Source organism: Pan troglodytes, chromosome 22, assembly GCF_028858775.2.
Source record: "Pan troglodytes isolate AG18354 chromosome 22, NHGRI_mPanTro3-v2.0_pri, whole genome shotgun sequence".
Classification (NCBI taxonomy): Eukaryota; Metazoa; Chordata; class Mammalia; order Primates; family Hominidae; genus Pan; species Pan troglodytes.
This window is the reverse complement of record NC_072420.2, coordinates 33,934,358-33,954,623: the sequence shown is the minus strand read 5'-3', so window position 1 is coordinate 33,954,623 and position 20,266 is coordinate 33,934,358. Positions and strand designations below refer to the sequence as shown.

At 44.6% G+C, this 20,266-nt stretch overlaps 1 protein-coding gene across 9 annotated transcripts in view; it reads right to left on the bottom strand.

Moving 5' to 3' along the window:
• IFNAR2 (interferon alpha and beta receptor subunit 2) overlaps positions 1–19,996 on the bottom strand; it is a 36,248-nt gene extending 16,252 nt beyond the window's left edge. For 4 of the 9 annotated variants that reach the window (XM_016947181.4, XM_016947176.4, XM_063803525.1 and 1 more), the window contains exons 1-6: positions 19,311–19,657; positions 7,876–7,967; positions 6,153–6,194; positions 4,795–4,918; positions 2,979–3,151; positions 1,009–1,154 (exon numbers count right to left, since the gene is read on the bottom strand). In XM_016947181.4, coding sequence (XP_016802670.1) covers positions 1,009–1,154; positions 2,979–3,151; positions 4,795–4,918; positions 6,153–6,194; positions 7,876–7,967; positions 19,311–19,345 — 612 coding nt within the window. In that variant the 5' untranslated portion in view covers positions 19,346–19,657. Of the gene's footprint in view, positions 1–1,008; positions 1,155–2,978; positions 3,152–4,794; positions 4,919–6,152; positions 6,195–7,875; positions 7,968–19,310 lie in introns of all 9 variants that reach the window. The other 5 variants (XR_010154464.1, XM_016947177.4, XM_063803526.1 and 2 more) reach the window with 3 other exon arrangements.
• Between the last annotated feature and the right edge of the window lie 270 nt (positions 19,997–20,266).

The window sequence follows — 20,266 nt, the reverse complement described above, 5'->3', positions numbered from 1 at the left end:
GCTGAAATACACCGGGCCCACTCCAGCCTCAGAGCCTTTGAACTTCCTGTGCCCTCCGCCTGAAATGCATCTACCCTGATTATCTCTCAGGCTGGTCTCACTTGCAAGGGTTTTATACTTGGCAAAGGGCTCTACAGACATAAGCTGCTGCTACACCGGTGAGAGCAATTTGTCCATTTCCACTTATTCCAGCATTTGGAGGGCTAGGGACAACAAAAATTGAAGATGCAGGGCTGTCTGATACCAGATAACCCTGAGGTTACTGAGAGTCAGGTCCTTTGCAGAAATTAGGAGAGGACAGAACCTGCCAGATAAGCCACTTCCTTACTGTGTGTGAGGGCCAGAGAGGCAGCGACAGATGCCTTTCACGGGTGGCTCAGCTAAACCCTCCTTTTCAAAGAAATCTCTCCAGGGTTCACTGAAATTTGGCTGTACTCTGCATCTCCCTCCCACACCCTCTCTCCTGTGTGTTCCTTGATGTTGTGCATGTGGCTTCTTTTTTTTTTTTTTTTTTTTTTTGAGACGGAGTCTTGCTCTGTCACCCAGGCTGGAACACAATGGTGCAATCTTGGCTCACTGCAACCTCTGCCTCCTAGGTTCAAGCGATTATCCTGCCTCAGCCTCCGGAGTAGCTAGGATTACAGGTGCCTGCCACCACATCCAGCTAATGTTTGTATTTTTAGTAGAGATGGGGTTTCACCATATTGGCCAGGCTGGTCTCAAACTCCTGACCTTAGATGATCTGCCCGCCTCGGCCTCCCAAAGTGCTGGGATTATAGGCGTGAGCCACCAGGCCCAGCCGTGGCTTATTCTTTTAAAGAACACTGTGCTGCAGGTTTAGATCAATAGTGAATGAACCATAGTGACTTCTTCCCTAAGTCGGACCATACTGAAGCCTGACGTTTTAGCTTTAATTGTTCAACTGCAAATTTCCTTTCAAAAGAGACAGTCAAGTGCATTGATTGCCCACTCAGAACTGTTTTGATCCTAACAGGAGAAGCCACTTACCTTCTTAACAATTCCCTCTGACTGTTCTTCAATGACGAGAGATAAATCAAACTGTAATTCTTCCTCAACAATAGATGGAAATTTCACCATCACATTAATGTGGTTGGTAAAACCAACAATCTCAAACTCTGGTGGTTCAAAAGACACTGTGCAAAAAACAAAAACAGACAGGAATATGTCACAGAGACCATATGTGGCCCACAAAGTCTAAAGTGGTTCTTCTCTGGCCCTGTATAGAAAATCTGCCAAGTCCTGATTTACATCATAATTTTTCATTGCTAATGCTATTCCACTAAGTGACTGTATCATGATTTAACTGATTCACTCTTTTGAACATTTAAATTGTCTCTGATTTTTATTAAAGACTTAATGGATCATGGGATATTCTTGGAACTAAATTTTTGCATTTGTCCTTAATAATTTCTTTCTTTTTTTCTCTTTCTTTCTCTCTCTCTCTCTCCCCCTCCCTCCCTCCCCCCCAGCTTTCTTTCTTTCTCTCTTTCTTTTTTAATGTAGACATAGGGTTTCCCCATGTTGCTCGGGCTGGTCTCGAACTCCTGAGCTCAAGTGATACACTGGTCTCGGCCTCCCAAAGTGCTGGGATTACAGGTGTGAGCCACTGTGCCTGGCCTTAATAATTTCTTTGGGACAAATTACTAAAGAATTCTGGATTAGAGTAAGCACATGTTAAGGTTTTTAATACATGCTGTCAATTACTTCAGATGGACCATGCCAAAGCACACTCTTTGTATTCCCTCTAAACCTGGATATTTATGTATTTTTCATATTTATCATTTGAGTCATGAAACATATCTCACTGTTACTTTAATATGCGTTCTTTAACAACCCAAATACCATGAACTATAAATTCTGATTTTCTTTCTTTTCTGTGTGTACACACAGATGTCTGTTTATACACATACGTAAACATGCACACAAATCCAACAAATGTCATATCCGAATTGTTTGCCACAGTGGGATTCAGTTATCCTTACCACTTTGCTAATCATGTATGAGCACGTGCACACCTGCATAGCCTACAACAGGAAGCTGAGACCAGATGGTTCTCTTGGAAACTCGTTGTAAAGTGGGAAATTGAAAAAGTAACAGAGCTGGGGCTGTTAACACAGTGCGTTAGGGAACTGACTTGAGTCACAGGGAAAGAAAGAAGGGGTAGGCCTGTTCTTGGGGTCTAGTCTTCTCCTCTGAGCTTTGGGTACTAGGTGCATGCACACTTGGTGTTCACACACAAAAGAACATTGGGTTATAATGAGGGGGTGGAGATGCTGTATTAAGAAAACACTGGGGCCAGGTGTGGTGGCTCATGCTTGTAACCTCAGCACCTTGGGAGGCTGAGGCGGGTGGATCACTTGAGGTCAGGAGTTCGAGACTAGCCTGGCCAACATGGTGAAACATTTCTACTAAAAGTACAAAAAATGAGCCAGGTATGGTGGTGTGTGCTTGTAATCCCAGCTACTCTGGAGGCTGAGGTGGGAGAATCGCTTGAACTTGGAAGGTGGAGGTTGCAGTGAGCGAAGATCGCACCACTGCACTCTAGCCTAGGTGACAGAGTGAAACTCCATCTCAAAAAAAAAAAAAAAAAAAAAAAGAAAGAAAGAAAGAAAGAAAATCCTGGGCCAGAGAGATGAGAACGCTAGATCCAGCCCACCCGAACCTGGCTCCAGACTTCCTGTCAGGCTGTGAAACCGAAAAACAGCAGCTCCTACTGCCTTATACAGGCACGGGGCAAATCTGCAAAGTACAAATTATCATTCCACTTTTCAGATTTAGAAAACCAAGGCTCAGAGAAGCAAAGCAGTCCACGGTTACAGAGCTAGGAAGTGGCAGGGCCAAGAGGTGAGCCCAGCCCCAGGTCTAAAACACCTTTGTAGACCTCCTATTTCATGGAATAGCAAATAATAAAGATCTTGATGATGGGGACGACGTGGAGAAACAGAGATAAAACTCACTGTCTATGGCCAGCCAGAAATTGTGTGAGCAACTGAACAACGTTGTGTTCCCGCTGAATCCTTCTAGGATGGTGACATAGGCCTCGTGTGTGCTTCTCCACTCATCTGTGAGGTCACAAAATGATCTTGTGGTATTTGCACAGTTCTTAACCACCTTCAAATCTTCTGGTTTACTTTGGAAAGAAAAAAATGGAAAAAGGAAATTGTTAGCATTGATGTAATGAGAGTCTATTTTTGGGCACCTTACTTCATTGTTTCCTTTAGGGCTCTGCCCAAACATCATTGTATTAAGTGATCTTCCCCAACCATCTTATTGAAAATGGAACATCTTATGCCCTCCCCACCCCTGCACTTTCAATCCCTCTCTTTTCTTGATTGTAGCATTTACCCACACCTGTCACATTATACCTTTGTTTACTGATGTCTCCATTTACATAATGTCTGCTCCAGGAGGGCAGGGACTTTGGTTCACAGTTGGACCCCCTGGCATGTAGTAGGTGCTCAGTAAAATTTGCCAGAGGAGCCGGGTGCAGTGGCTCACGTCTGTAATCCCAGCACTTTGGGAGGCCAAGGCGGGCAGATCACGAGGTCAGGAGATTGAGACCATCCTGGCTAACATGGTGAAACCCCGTCTCTACTAAAAATACAAAAAATTAGCTGGGCGTGGTGGCGGGCGCCTGTAGTCCCAGCTACTTGGGAGGCTGAGGCAGGAGAATGGCGTGAACCCGGGAGGTGGAGCTTGCAGTGAGCCGAGATCGTACCAGTGCACTCCAGCCTTGGTGACACAGTGAGACTCCGTCTCAAAAAAAAAAAAAAAATTGCCAGATGAGTAAATGAATGAATGAAACTTGGGCCCTCATGGTGGAGGCCTCAGATCTCCCTCCCTCTATGGGACAATTATGAATGCCTTCCCTGAGACCCCCTCCCTCTCTGGCTAAGACTAGATGATCCAGTCCTAAGTCAGACCTGGGCTATTTCAGGGACAATGCAGATATCTCATCTACCAAGCTTCAGTTAGTTGGATGATACATGTGACCACTCAATGCAGAGAAAAACTTTTTAGCAGGCACCGAAGAGAAACTCACAAGAGGTCTCCCACTGGCTCAGTCAATAAGCAGTAGCAGCAGCAGCTCTAGGCCAAAGAAATAACCAACAAAAGGACACTCCAAGGGGCTGCTGGATCAAAGCAATGACTTCTAAGGGTGATTGGTAGGTGTGGGAAGAGAAAAGACAAGCAGGACTCCATCCATTATGTCATGAATCCTTGCAGCAACCCCTCAGCAGAGGCATTAGCTTAGGGGCTGAGGTCCGTGCCAAGTGTCAATCTGGTTAATGACCAAACCAGACTATGGACCCAGGCCTGTCCCAGACTAGGCCAGGCAGCTTTCTGGTGTCCCACCAGAGTAAAGAAAAGTGAACGTAAACCATCAATACGGTCAATAGACTTTTGGATTCCTGTCCTCAGATAATAGGACTTTTAAACATTCAGACTGACTGAATTAGAGAAATCATTGCCTAACCCATACACAAGAATTATTTTGTATGTGAGGTTCTGACCTGTAGAAATTGGCTTTGATGACACATACAAGCTTTGTCAAAATAGATTTGGATTATTAAAGTATTCAACTGAATTAAAAATGGATGTGTGATGGTGTTTTGTCTTTGGCTTTTTAAGGCTCTGAATAAGAAACGCAGAGAGAAGGAGAGGTAGATAGGAAAAGGGAGAGGGAGAGACAGAGAGAGAGAAAAGATCACCTCTCCCCATATAACAGAACAATAATATGTTTACCAAGAGAAAATGAAATATCAAACCAACCTCATGATTGTATACAGCAATGTATAGTGAGTTGGTACAATGGAGTGGTTTTTTAATTCCCATGATAAGATGGACCGGAAATTTCGCAATGATATCTTGAAAGTGCAAGATTCATCTGTGTAATCTAAAGAGAAGAAGAAAAAGGGCATTGAAATTTGGAATCCACAGTTGTATTCTGGCCACTGTTCAGTCATTTCTTGGGATCTAGAACCCACACCTCTGGCAGATAACCTCTCCAGAGAGCCCTGGTATCTTGAAAACAGGAAGTCTACAGGACATGGGAAATAAATTAGTAAGTTAATTAACGAGCAACATATTGTCAGGGCAGGCAAGCATGGGAAACAGGAACTGTGCACTCTGTAAGGAGAGTCTGGACAGAAGGGCTTCTCCAATGCCCTTGGACTGTCCCTCCATGGTTCACTGGACCAAAATAACCCAGGCCATCCCAGCCCACATGATGCACTTCCTTTCACTCTCCCCTACCCATTCTCCCTCCCCAAGCCGTTCTCTCAACTCTGCTCCCAGCTCCTCCATGAAGTCCTCCTTAAGTAGCTCAGCCCACTGCAAATTTTCCTTCCTCTGGATTCCCCAGCTCACTTATTCCCTGGATCACAGAGAGCAGGGGAGTATAACATGAGCCCAGACTGGCCCTTTCTAAGCATTTAAGCCCCAAAACAATGCTGAAGTAGGCACTATGAAAAGATTCATTTTACAGACTGTGAAACTGAGTTGAATTATACAATGTCATGTAGGTGGGAAGTGGCAGTGATAAATGAGACACTAAAGTCAGACTTGCCAAATTCTGCCTTATATGGTTAAATTTTTAAAGATCACCTAAGTTTCCTGTGGTTAGGACTCAGGCCTTTGTTTCTCAACTGCCAACTCTTCACCCCCAACCAACACTTAGCACAAGGTTGGACACACATTTAATACTTAGTGAAGTTTTGTGGACAGATTTATATACGTAGGAAGAAGTTTAGTTAAAAAAAAATTATTGTCCTTTGTCTGGAATCATCAGGGTGGAAGAATGTAAATTAAAGAGTAAATATTTCTGGGCCATTTTTTATTTGGCAGTCTGTGTCTCCTCATTCTTTTATTAGTGAGATTATTAAGAGTTTGAATATTCTTTAAAGAAGTTTAAAAATGATCTCTAGTGTTCATTTCTTAGACTAGTTTTGTATCTCTCAAAAAACCAGAGTTAGCTCATTTTAGCTCCTTTTACAGAGAAAGAATCCCAATAAAACAGGCAACAGATGTACAATCAGAAATCAAATCTCCCACATTTTATACCTCTGAATGGTTGCCCCAACACTTTCACTCTTATACAAAATTTAGTGAAGCCAAAAAACATCTCTTACCAGGCGAATCATGTGAAATACCAAACACGAGGCTGATATACACTAGAAGGAAGAAAACACATTAGAGAGGCAATAGTTTTATCTGGGCTCAACTTGCAATGATTACTCTAAGTCTGGCATTCTTTAACACACATTTATTGGTATCAGATTGAGACTTTTCTTGTGCCAAAAAAATGCCGACATAGATGGTTTTTACTCTACATTGGTGCCAGCAGCACATGGTGCAAGGACTGTGATCTGAGCTAAAATAAGATCCATTTGGGAGCTGACACTAACAACAATATGTACGGTCCCTGTTCTGCCCTGCTTTTTCCACTTAAAAATATATCTGGGGCCGGGCGTCGTGGCTCACGTCTGTAATCCCAGCACTTTGGGAGGCCGAGGTGGGTGGATCACACAAGGTCAGGATTCGAGATCAGCCTGGCCAACACGGCAAAACCCTGTCTCTACTAAAAATACAAAAAATTAGCTGGGTGTGGTGGTGCACACCTGTAGTCCCAACTACTCGGGAGGCTAAGGCAGGAGAATAGCTCGAACCCAGGAGGCGGAGGCTGCAGTGAGCTGAGATCGCTCACTGCATTCCAGCCTGGGTGACAGAGGGAGACTCTGTCTAAAAAAAAAAAAAAATGGCTGGACACAGTGGCTCATACCTGTAACCCCAGCATTTTGGGAGGCCAAGGCGGTGGATCACTTGAGGTCAGCAATGTGAGACCAGCATGGCCAACATGGTGAAACCTTGTCTCTACTAAAAATACAAAAATTAGCCGGGCGTGGTGGCAGGTGCCTGTAATCCCGTCTACTTGGGAGGCTGAGGCAGGAGAATCGCTTGAACCCAGGAGGTGGAGGCTGCAGTGAGCTGAGCTCACACCCTGCACTCCAGCCTGGGCAACAGAGTGAAACTATGCCTCAAAACACACACACACACACACACACACACACACGCACACGAGATTTTTTTTTTTTTTTTTTTTTGAGACAGAGTCTTGCTCTGTCAGGCTGGAGTGCAGTGGCTCGATCTCGGCTCACTGCAAGCTCCGCCTCCTGGGTTCACGCCATTCTCCTGCCTCAGCCTCCCAAGTAGCTGGGACTACAGGTGCCCGCCACCACACCCGCCTAATTTTTTGTATTTTTTAGTAGAGACAGGGTTTCACCATGTTAGCCAGGATGGTCTCAATCTCCTGACCTCATGATCCACCTGCCTCGGCCTCCCAAAGTGCAGGGATTACAGGCGCGAGCCACCGCGCCCGGACACACACGAGATCTTTAACATCAAAGAATTTCCTTGTTTTTATTTAAATACTTGGGCTGGCTGAGGGAATGTCCTCAGAGGCAATTGTCCATCCTAGAAATATTCACAGAATATGAATAAGCATGTTGCTAATTAATCAACTTTAGAGGTAAAAGACAATTATCAAAGATTGGGGAGGAAGAAAGGGTGTTAGGAGAAATTACTCTTCAAATGATGGCGAGGATAGTCCTGATTATTATTGCCTTAAGTCACTCATTTGTTTTCCTAAAATTAACAACAGGACAGGAATCTACATTGAATCTAAACTACTAGTGTAGGTTTCCTATTTGCTTTCCACTTAACTCCTGACACTAGGCAGGGTGGTACTGGGTCCTCTAGTCAGGGAAATGAGTTTGCGACTTCCTGCCAGTGCTCTCAGTGAGGATGGCATCACAGCTTGCTTCTATAAGAGCTAAGATAAAAAGCAGCACTTACCCATGAGAACCAAATTAAGTGATCTGACGATGAAGGCATTCTGGCTCAAAAGCATCTTTGCTATTTTTAGAGTCTTCTCTTGACTTTTACATCTGAAATCAACATTAGGTGATCAAAATTCTGAAGTGTCTAATTAAATTGCAAATATAAAAATGGGAGCAAAGACAAGATAATGAGAGACCTGTAAGGAATAGTAAAATTCCTAGTCATTTACCCCATTTATTCAAGTGAGCCTGGTCTCAGCTTCTGGGCCCAATCCCCTACCTAGTCTGGGAGGAATTTTAAATTTAACTTTTGAACAGGCAACAGTCGTTGGGTTCAACAATTTTAAGCATTCAAAAAAAAAATTGTGAAAAGTCTTGCTCCCTTTAGAAAACTTCTTTTTCTTTTGTGAATCCTTCAGAGTATCTTCATGTATAAGCAAAAACAAATACATATTCCTAATTTCCCCATCTTTTAGACAAGAGATAGCATGTATAGTCCCTGTTCCACCCTGCTTTTTCCACTTAAAAATATGTTTGGAAGATCTTTCTATCCTTGTTTTTTAAATAGCTGGATACAGTTCTACTCTATAGACACACCATTATTTATATAATTAGTACCCCTACTATAGACATTTGAATTATTTCCAGTCTCTTCTGCAAGGAAATCTCTTTCATTTTGCACATGTGCCAGTTTAAGTGTGGGAAAATTTCCAGAAGTAGAATTGCTAGACAAAGGACATATCAGTTAGGGTTCTGGCAGGAAACAGCTCATTCAAATTAGGATAGACGCTTTTTAAAAAAATAAATTTAAGGGGTACAAGTGCAGTTTTGTTAGATAGATATATTGTATAGTGGTGAAATTTGGGCTTTTAGTGTATCCATCACCTGAATAGTATACATTATACCCATTAAGTAATTTCTCATTCCTTAACTCCCCACACCCAATCCACCCTTCTCAGTCAGTAATGACTATTATTCCATATTATATATATGTCAACGTGTGCACATTTTTTATTAATAGCTCCCACTTATAAGAACATGTGGTATTGACTGTTTCTGAGTTGTTTCTCTTAAGATAATGGCCTCCAGTTCCATCCATGTTGCTGCAAAAAACACGATTTCATTCTTTTTTATGGCTGAATATACTGTGTGTATATATATGTAACTTTTTTTTTTTTTTGAGACAGGGTCTTGCTGTGTTGCCTAGCCTGGAGTGCAGTGGTGCAATCATGGCTCACTGCAGCCTCAACCTCCCAGGCTCAAGCAATCCTCCCACCTGTCCCCCTAAGTAGCTGAGACTACAGGTATGTGTCATCACACACCGGCTAATTAAAAAAACCTTTTTTTTGTAGAGATAGGGTCTCACTATGTTGCCCAGGCTGATCTCAAACTCCTGGATTCTCGCCTTGGCCTCCCAAAGTGCTGGGATTACAGATGTGAGCACCACACCTAGCCACATTTTCTTTATCCAATCATTTGTTGATGGATACTTAGGTTGATTCCATATCTTTGCAACTGTGAACAGTGCTGTGTTCTGAGAAATTCATTGTTAGGCTATTTTGTTGTATGAACATCATAGAGTATACTTAGACAAACCTAGATAGCATAGCCAACTACACATCTAGGTTATATGGTATAGACTATTGTTCCTAGGCTATAAATCTGTGCAGCATGGTACTGTGCTGAATACTGCAGGCAGTTGCAACACAGTGGCATTTGTGTATCTGAACATATTTAGACACAGAAAAGGTACAGTAGAAATATGGTATAATCTTATGGGGCTATCGTCATATAAAGGGTCCATCTTTGCCCAAGACATCATTAGGGGTTGCAGGACTATATTTACAAATGTGTGAGAGGGCTGTAGGCAAACCAGAAGGGAGAGTATAGAATCTGCAGCTCACAACATTGAGGCCTGTGACCACTCTGGGGCCCAGAAGGGAGACTCCAGAACCTGTAGCTCACAACATTGAGGGCTGTGACCACTCTGGGCCTGCAGAAGGGAGAATATAGAACCTGTAGCTCACAACATTGAGGGCTGTGACCACTCTGGGCCTGCAGAAGGGAGAATATAGAACCTGCAGCTCACAACATTGAGGCCTGTGACCACTCTGGGGCCCAGAAGGGAGACTCCAGAACCTGTAGCTCACAACATTGAGGGCTGTGACCACTCTGGGCCTGCAGAAGGGAGAATATAGAACCTGTAGCTCACAACATTGAGGGCTGTGACCACTCTGGGCCTGCAGAAGGGAGAATATAGAACCTGTAGCTCACAACATTGAGGGCTGTGACCACTCTGGGCCCCAGGAGGGAGAGTACAGAACCTGCAGATCACAACATTGAAAGCTGTAGCTCACAACATTGAGGGCTGTCACCACTCTGGGCCTGCAGAAAGGAGAGTATAGAACCTGTAGCTCACAACATTGAGGGCTGTGACCACTCTGGGCCCCAGGAGGGAGAGTACAGAACCTGCAGCTCACAACATTGAGGGCTGTAACCATTCTGGGCCTGCAGAAGGGAGGGTATAGAACCTGTAGCTCACAACATTGATGGCTGTAATCACTCTGGGCCGGAGGGGGAAGAGAAGCCAACATTGCAATTTGTAAGGAGAAACTCCTGTATGAGCAGCTATGACATGAGACCACTGGACACAGCCAGACCAAGAGGACAGTGCAGGCAGGAAGCTGAGGGATAAATATCACTCACGGTGTCCCTCCCTTCTCTTATTTGGGGCTCCCCATCGGCTGAACACAACCAGAAGCCATAGGGCAAGGGGCCTGGAGTTGTATCCTTACCAGACAGGGTCCTGGGCCAACTAAAGAGTGGGGAGAGGGGAGGGTGGGTCTGAAGAAGCAGACAGAAGAGACCTGGCAATGAAACTATGCATCTGTAATTTGGATAGAAACTGTCACACTGACCACCCTCGGGGCTATACCAATTTACTTAACCACCTGCAATGTGTGAGAATTTTCGTTTCCCTACCGTCTCTTCTTAGAGGTATATCATCAAGTTCTTGGATTTTTCTCAAATTCATAAATGAAAAGTTGTCTTTCACATTAATATTAATTTGTATTTCTCTTACTCTTTGTGATGGAACATCTTCATCTTTTCATAGGTTTAAGAGCAATTTGCATCTCCTTCTCATTAACTGTTTGTGCCCTTGGCAATTTTTCTGTTGAGCTGTTGCTATTTTCTTACTGGTTTGCAGGAGTTTTTTTTTAAGTAGAAGGGAAACTGTGATATGAGTCACATCTTTTTATTCTCTCCCCAGTTTGTCACTTGCCCTTTGAGTTGCTTGTGCTGTTTAAAAAAACCAACCCCCCCCCAAAAAAACACCCAGAAGTTTTTGAGTTTTATGTTTTCAGATTTAAAGGTATTTTCTTTCTTAGCTTCTAAATTTTGAGTCATAATCAGAAAGTCTTCCCTACTCCAAGGTGAGAAAGGAATTCTTCAAGAATAATTTTAAGGAGCCCCAGTAGATCTTGTTCCTTCTCTCTCTCAGATATTCTGTCCCCATCCACGTGACTAAGACCTATAGATTGTGGGCATTCTTCTGTCCCCCAAACACTGGGGAAATATCATCAAAATAAAAAAAGACCATGAAATTGCAGACTTGTCATGGCTTGTGGCGAATGTCTGTGGCTGGTGACACAGGAGTAAGAAGAATTTACCATGACAGTTTAGGTCAAGAAAGGCAGATTTATTAGAGAAAGTAGGAAAATACATTGCAGGGGAGCAATGGGCAGGTCAGTAAGAGAGGAGTTGACTGCCAGGAGACAAAGTCTTGCTGGGGATTTTATAAAATGCAATTTGAGCTGAAGAGTGCTATGTGGAGGACTGACAACGCCAAGGTAGCAGGGAGCTAACTTGCATTCTTCTGTCAGCCGAAATGTTTGATGATAAGTTGAAGCATTTGATGATACGCAGGAAGATTGTGAGTTATGTGTGCAGGAGGGTCGTATGTCCTGGGCCATAAAGAAAGGCAGACCTATAGCTTATCTGCTTCTTCTTTTTGTTTGTATGTCCTGGACCATGAAGCAAGGTAGACCTATGGCTTATCTGCTTTATCTCTTTGCTTTCCCCTAGACCCCCAGCCTGACTCCTCTTCCCTAATTAGGACTTCACAAGACGAAGTTCAAGCTAAAAACAATGTAATTTTTAAGTCTTCTCTGCTGCCACAGTAACACGTCCAACCTGGGGTATTCTCTTAGAGAAATCCAAGTGATTCCAAGTCAAAATTTCCAGCCTTGCTACAGACTCCACCACCCATGAGATATCCAAGCACGACTGCCTGGAACTAATCCCATAATACTGTACCCATTGAGAAACATCTGCTGAGATACCTTGATGTGTGATGTCATCTCCCATAATCAATCCACAGCAGAGGCGTTGCGAGTTGTGAACATTCCCCTAGATACCACCACATCCAGATTGTAGAAGGGCAACTTCTTTATTTTTTGAGACAGGGTCTCACTCTGTCACCCAGGCTGGAGTGCAGTGGTGTGACCTCAGCTCACTACAACCTCTGCCTCCTGGGCTCAAGCGATTCTCCCACCTCAGCCTCCCAAGTAGCTGGGACTACAGGCATTTGCCACTACACCTGGCTAATTTTTGTATTTTTTTTTTTAGAGATGGGGCTTTGCTATGTTGTCCAGGCTGGTCTTGAACTCTTGGGCTCAAGTGATCCTCCGGCCTCAGCCCCCCAAAGGGCTTGGATTATGGATGTGAGCCACCATGCCCAGCCAGGGCAACTCCTTTATATTTGAACACCTGACCTGACCTCTGACATGTGGCCTCTGGTCCCCGTTTGTCTCCAACGGTGGCACATCTTCATCTTTGTTACAAATCTGCAGGAACACTCAGTCTCTTCAGCAGCCAAGAAAACACACACACACACACACACACACACACACACACACACACCATTCTCCCCCTCTGGGCCAGGGGATGGCCTCCTTCCTTGCTTTCTGGTGACATATACTTCACTTGGAACCATACGCCTGATTACCAGATTCTTCTAGCTTGGAAAATATAATATCCCATCTTGGCATCCTGCCTAAATTGTAAATGGAGCTCCTTAAAACTCTTGCTGACTACAAATAGATCAGTCTTCCTAAAGCATGGCTCCTGTCAACAGGGCTAGTCTCAGTACCCCCAGGCCCTGCAGCTAGAAGGATCCTACACTTGGCTTGAGGTTCTCCTGTGGCTATCCTGAAATTCTTAACCATTTTATCTTTCAATGTGTGTTTTGTGCTAGGAGCCCCAGCTCACACTTGGATCCTTCCCCATCTCCTGCAGGTTAGGCTCCCAGCAGAGGAATCCCAGGCCCTGTCTGGCTTCAATCTCTATGCCTAACAACTGCTGCTGCTGCTGTTGGCATGGGGCATCAACTGGGACCACATTCCGCTGAAGCCCTCCTGGTGCAGATGCTGGAGAGGTCAGGGCCAGCACTCCAGCCTCGCCCCATGGACTGGAGTCAGAGGGTGACTGGCTGGAGGTTGGGTCTGGCAGGGATGAGTCTCTGGGTCACTCTTGACCCAGGTACCTAGCATATCTGAGGCAGAGATGTAAAGACCCTTGGACGTGGCCACTACACTGTGGGTTAGGATGGTAGGTGCTTGGGAAAGGGAGATGCAAGGCTTGACTTCCACAGAGCCTGCCCCAGGCTGGATCGAGGGGAAGCTAGCAGGAGGGGGATGCCTAGAAGTCAGGTGCAAGTACATGCATCCTAGAGTCACCAGGGCAGAGGGGCCCCAGGGACCTGTGTGAATCTGCTCTGGCTCCCTCGGTATCCCTGAGCCTGAGGGAGGGCTCCCTTGGGTGGCTCTGTGCCTGGTGGAGACCCTCTCTTCCTCTTTGCAATCTTCCTCTGTCTGGCTTCAGTTTGCTTCTTCTGGCTAGTTTAAGGGAACCTCCCAAGATGTGCTGTAAAGTACTAATGGTATAACTTGGCAATTCCATATATGAATTAAATGCTCTTATTTAAATCTGGTTTTGCATAATATAAAGAACTGCAATATTCATGCTAATAATTCAAGTTTTTATTTTTATTTTTTATTTTATTTTATTTTTTGAGACAGAGTCTCACTCTGTCCCCCAGGCTGGAGTGCAGTGGCGCAATCTTGGCTCACTGCAAGCTCCGCCTTCCGAGTTCACTCCATTCTCCTGCCTCAGCCTCCGGAGTAGCTGGGACTACAGGCGCCCGCCACCACACCCAGCTAATTTTTTGTATTTTTAGTAGAGACGGGGTTTCACAGTGTTAGCCAGGATGGTCTCGATCTCCTGACCTCATGATCCACCTGACTTGGCCTCCCAAAGTGCTGGGATTACAGGCGTGAGCCACCATGCCCGGCCTATTTTTTTACTTAGAATGATATTAAATAGCAAACAAAAAAACATTACGTGTTGAGAGAGAGAGACTGTGGAAGAAAAGGCTTTATATTTTAGTACCTTTAGTGGTACTTTCTCATGCATTTTTATTTGGCTCTGGGTGGGCCCTGTGAATTATGTAGTGAGCTCAGTCTGTAGCTCACTGTTGCCTGACAATACACCAAGCTCCTTAGGTTAAATTCAAGGCTATCAGCCTTTCCAGTTTTTCCTAGAGTTATTGTCCTGCTGAGCCCCAGGTGACAGGTCACCCCCTGCTCTTGTCAGAGGTGTTGGAACCAGAGTGACTCCATCTTGAGTAGCAGCTGGGCAAAATGAGGCTGAGACCTGCTGGGCTGCATTCCCAGGGGGTTAGGCATTCTTAGTTATGTGATAAAACAGGAGGTCACAAAGACCCTGCTGATAAGACAGGACACAGTAAAGAAGCTGGCCAAAGCCTGCCAAAACCAAGATGGTGACAAAACTGTCCTCACTGCTTATTATATGCTAATTACAATATATTAGCATGCTAAAGGGAACTCCCACCAGTGCCACCACAGTTTACAAATGCCATGGCAACATGCAGAAGTTACCCTATATCATCGAAAAAAGTGAGGAACCCTCAGTTCCAGAACTCCCACCCCTTTTGCAGACAACTTATGAATAATCCACCACTTGTTTAGCATATGATCAAGAAATAACCATAAGTATACTCAGTGGAGCAGCCCATGCTGCTGCTCTGCCTATGGAGTAGCCACCCTTTCATTCCTTGACTTTCTTAATAAACTTGCTTTCACTTAATTCTGTCAGCTTGCTCTTTAATTCCATCCTGTGCGAAGCCAACAACTCATGTGGCTTCCCAGGCTGAACCCCAATTTTGTCACAGGTTCACCCTGTGACACTCTGGCCTTCTCCATTCTGAAAGAAGAGCTCTACCTGCTATTCACCCTGAGACCAGACAAACCCTGCCAATTTTCAAGGCCCAGATAAAATGGATGGATTGAGTGAAGCGATTATTTGAATTCCAACTCCTCCTAGACAGACAAACAACCCTCCAGGAACTCGCTGCCTCATAGTCTCCTGGTAAAGTATGGCTGTGTCTTTCCTTCTGTCTGACATAGACTGATGCACATTGTCAAGGAGGCAATGAATAATGAATGAAGTGGATTCAGAAATGTTAGACAAAAACAATTACATATCTTTTTCTGGAAATTAGAAAAATATGAAAAAGTACAAATAAGAAAGTAACACTCATCCTTATTCCTACCATCCAGCATCAACAATTGTTAACATCTTGGCATATTTGATTCTAGCTTATTTTTGAAACATCTTTCTTTTTTCTTCTGTAAAAACTATTACTATCATTAACATTAGGCGAACATAATCCCACAGATCTTTCTATGCATAAACACACACACACACACACACACACACACACACACACACACACACACACACACACAGTGTTTCTGTTTAATGTTACTTGGGAAAAGACTAAAATAAAGTCAAAGGAGTTGTTAAAATTTAAATTTTTTTGTCCATAAGAAAGTATAATTTCCTATGATATCCCTCTAAGGTTTTAAATAAAACTTATGAAAGATATTAAAAGTTGCAGTATTATATATTCACATAGCATCTTTTAATTTTATACCATATTTACTATTCCATTCTTTGAAAGAAGAGAATATTGGTATTCTCATGTTTCCTTCCATCTTCCTCTCTGACTTCTTTTTTTTTTTGGCTGTATATTTCTGTCTAGATTAATAACAATCGCATTCTATCCTACCCACAATTTCTACAGATGTATTACTTCTATATTTAAATAGAATAAATACTCACCAAGTCTTTTTACCATTCTCTACTCTTAAGTTCTTTATTTTATCTCTTAATCTGCTATTTCCTGGATTTTATTACTCAGCAAGTTTTTGTTTTTCCAAAAACGGTTCATGGGTGCTGAATTCCCTTTGTTCTTCCGGAAAAAAAATATGCCCCTCGGAAAAGTTTCTTTCCCTTGGAACTGTTCCCTAACAACCATCATAGTCTGGCATTTAGTGCTGCACTGAAGTCTGAGGCGAGCTTGATTTTGTTTTTCCCTCCTTTACTTTTTCTTCTTAGATTCCTAAATAATTCTTTTTCTTTGAATTTAAATAGTTTAAGATATCTTAGTGCTTCCGTATTCCCACATGACATTTTCTGGAACATGACATGTTCCTTTGGCCTACAGACCATTTTTTCTTCATCTCAATAAGCTTTCTTTGGACTTATTTTTATTTGAATTTTCTGTCCCATTTGTTGACTTCTCTACATCTTGGACTTCAGTGTTCCCAATTCTTGATTGTATTTTGTCTTTCATAATAGCTTCTTTCTTCTTAATCTTTGTCCCTTTTCAGTTGAATTCACTGGGCTTCCTTACTGGGCTTTCTTCTATTAAAATACTTTTATTTTCAGCAGTATTGCTTCTGTTCTTTCTCCTGACTTATTTATTCTGTCACTATGTTTTTACGGTCTTCAATTTTCCTTTAGGTCTGCAATCTCCCTTTTCATCTCCAATTTACAATTTTCTCATCTTTGAGTTTGTTTTATTGGATTTATATTTTTATCAAGTTGTTGCACAGTGTAAGGCAATGGTAAAGAATTTCTTCTGTTCCAAGCGTAATTCTTTGTTTTTAGTAAGACGTCTCGCCATCCACGTTGTTCTTTCCTTTCCTATTTTTCCCCCTTACCATTTCTGTTCACTTTGCTGCTACTAGTTTGGCTTTAGTACCTCCTACTGATATGGCAGAGTGAAACCTTGACTTCCTTTCCACAACTTTATCTGATTCCAGCTTGTTCTGTAAAGCCTGGGCAATTTCTCTAGCCCAGAAGGTTGGTGCCCAGTGAACCTTCCCCCATCTCACTCACCTTCACCCAGCATAAAGGGCCCACTGTTCCTTAGTGAGAAAAGAAAAAAGCAAAGTATGTTGTGATTCAGTTTCCTCTTTTTTTTTTTTTTTTTAACAAGGACTGGATCAGTTTCCTTCTTTCCTATTTATCACAGAGAAATCTCACTATAGTTTCTGGTGGTTGAGACACATTTAAATTTTAATTTTTTTTTTAAACTTGAGAATTAAAAACAAACAAATGAAAACCAATGACAATGCTGATGGATATCTCCACGTACCAGATGATAAAACCCTGGCTTGTGGGGTAACTCGTTTTCCTGTTGGGGCCAGAGAAAATTTTCGGTGGCTCTGAACTCCTCCCCATCATACATACCTCTCTTTTTCCCTCCTTTGTTTTGTCTTTTCCATACCTCTAAGTCAGCCAACCTCCTCTGCCAATTACCTGTTTTTCCTTTATTCTTCCCTGAATTGCATAGCCCCCAGTTTCATTCTTCCAAAGGAAGAAGAAGGACCCTCAGGGCCAGTGCCATCAAGCTCTGCTCTAACTCACTAATATTTCACAAATTATAAAATGCACATTTTCTTTTAACATTTGAGAATTTCTGAAATCAGAATGCTTTCATTCTGGTGGCATGGCATAGCATGATTGACAGTGTTTTTTCTTACTTCATTACATAAAATGAAAGTGCATCTTATAAGCAATGGCATTTTAGTTTGGGTTTTAGCTTTGATAAAACGTGATGATTGAGCCTGTAATACTAGCACTTTGGGAGTCCAAAGCAGGTGGATCATTTGAGGTCACAAGTTCCAGACCAGGCTGGGTAACATAGTGGAAATCCCGTCTCTACTAAAAATACAATTAGCCAGGCGTAGTAGCACACGCCTGTAATCTCAGCTACTCAAGAGGCTGAGGCAGAAGAATCGCTTGAACCCAGGAGGGGGAGGTTGCAGTGAGCCAAGATCGTGCCACTGCACTCCAGCCTGCGCGACAGAGCGAGACTTTGTCAAAAACCAAACCAAACCAAACCAAACCAAACAAAACATGATGATTGATAACAGAAGATGATACATACCACTGACTCTTGAACAGTTTGAAGGTTTATAAAGGTAGCAGAAAAAATGAGTCCAATGTGGCTTTGAGTGTGCAAGTGTGAGCCATGGAATATATATTTTAATAGATGTTTCACTTCTATGACAGTACCTCTTGGGTTATGATCCTTTTCATACTACTTTTTGAAATGACTTTTAGACAAATCACCATTGTCAAATTATGTGAACCAAAATCAGATTTTCTTTAACTTTTCAATAAATACATGAGAAACTTTAGAGGAAATATAGGTAAGAAAAATGAGTCATGTACATTTTTGATTATCTAAAATTGTGGAAAACAACTTTATGAACAATAGAACTTACAAGTTCAAGTCATTTTCTGCGACAAACAGATCAAGCCTTATCAGCTATGCCCTAATTGCTAGGGGAGTTTATCGAATATTTTCCTTAGGGTAGATTTTGATAGGGTCTCTGCTACCCCCTCACCCCCTCAAGCTTGCACAGGTGGATAGGGGGTGGGTGGACAGGATACTGAGAAACCTTGGCAAGCAGTGGGACTTAGCCCCTGGGCCAGTGAGCACACATGGGAAACTCCACCTCTCCCTGAGCCAGCTCCGGCACTTCTCACCACTGACTCGACGCCCAAGCATGCTATATTCGTTTCTAAGACCTCTTGCTAAACAAAACAAGGAAATAAAAAAAAAATGTTAAAAGAAAGGAGGTGGGAATACTCAGAGTCAATATAACCATCGCTAACCAAATAAACGGGCTGATGTAGTCAACTCGCTACTGCGTGTAACGGATTGATTTGCTCAGGATTGAAATGCAAGTGCCGATCGCCTCTCCATATTCGCGGAGTATCTTCCCAGTATCTCCCCTCTCCGACCCTGGGAGGGTGCACCCTTCTGTCTCCGCGGCCACGTCCCCTCGCCCCTTCCCCCTCCTGCCTCCACGCAGCGGATCCGGAGGGGTGTAGGCCGCTCCAGCCCCGGCTGCAGTCTGTGACCCTGACGCAGGTCGAGGGGGGCTAATCCCAGGGGACCTCAAGGGGGCGGGCTGGGGATCCCGAACCTGAGCACCCGGCTGGTGAGCCGGCTTTGCAAGGCGGGGTGGACCTGGAGGAATGTGACCCTCAAACTTAGCAATGACTCACATCTTGCAGTGGCAAGTGCCCGGTATCCTGGGCATCCTTGGTGGGGTGGGGTGGGACGCGGAGGGGTGCAACGAAAGCGGACTCCCAGCAGGGGCGACGCGTGGAGGGCGCAGGACAGGGCCCGGGAGGGGTCCTGGGGTCGCAGGTGCGGCCCCGGGAGAGAGGAAGGGCGCACTAGCCGTATACTCAAGACGCGGAGGGAGGGCAGGAGGAAGAGGAGGAGTCGGGGAGAGCGAGAGGGAACCGGAGGGGATTCCGGGAACCGCTGCAGGGAGGCGGCGTTTTCCCTCCAGTCAGCTGGCCACGCGCTCCGCTCCCGCGTCCCCGCCACGCTGCGTTACCTTTGCAGCTCTCGCCTTGCGGCTCCCGAGAGATGCTAGCCTCGGGCCCCAGCCGCGCCCGGCTCTGGGACCGGACGCTCGCGGTCGGGATGCGCCTCGCGGGCGGCCTCTCGGACAGAGGCGGCGGGCGGGGGACAAAAGCGGCCCGTGCGGCCGGGTGGTGGTCCGCGGGCTGCGCTCGGGGAACTGTTCGGCTCGCCGGCGGGATTCCTACCCGCCAGGAAGAAGCGTCTTTAGTGCGGGTGCGGGCGCCGAGCCCCGGCCTACGAGGAGCGCTGCGGAAGCGCGGGCGCCGCGCCGCGCCGCCGCCGGCGCGGGGTCGGGGGCGGAGCCGGGGGCGGGGCCGGAGCCAGGGGCGGGTCCTGGGCCGCTGGCGGGGCTGGAGCAGGGCCGGAGGCGGAGGCCGGGCCGGGGGCTGGGCAGGAGAATAGAGAAAAGGTCCGGTCATTTACAATCGTCTGCTGCCGATTGTCAGCTCCTAACCAATCCCGCCTTCGCCGAGAAAGCTCCATAGGGGAAGAATTTGGGACTGTTTTGTTTACTGAAGTATCCTTAGGGGTTAGAATAGTGCCTGGCATTTAGAAGACACCCAAAGATGTGTTGACTGAATGAATG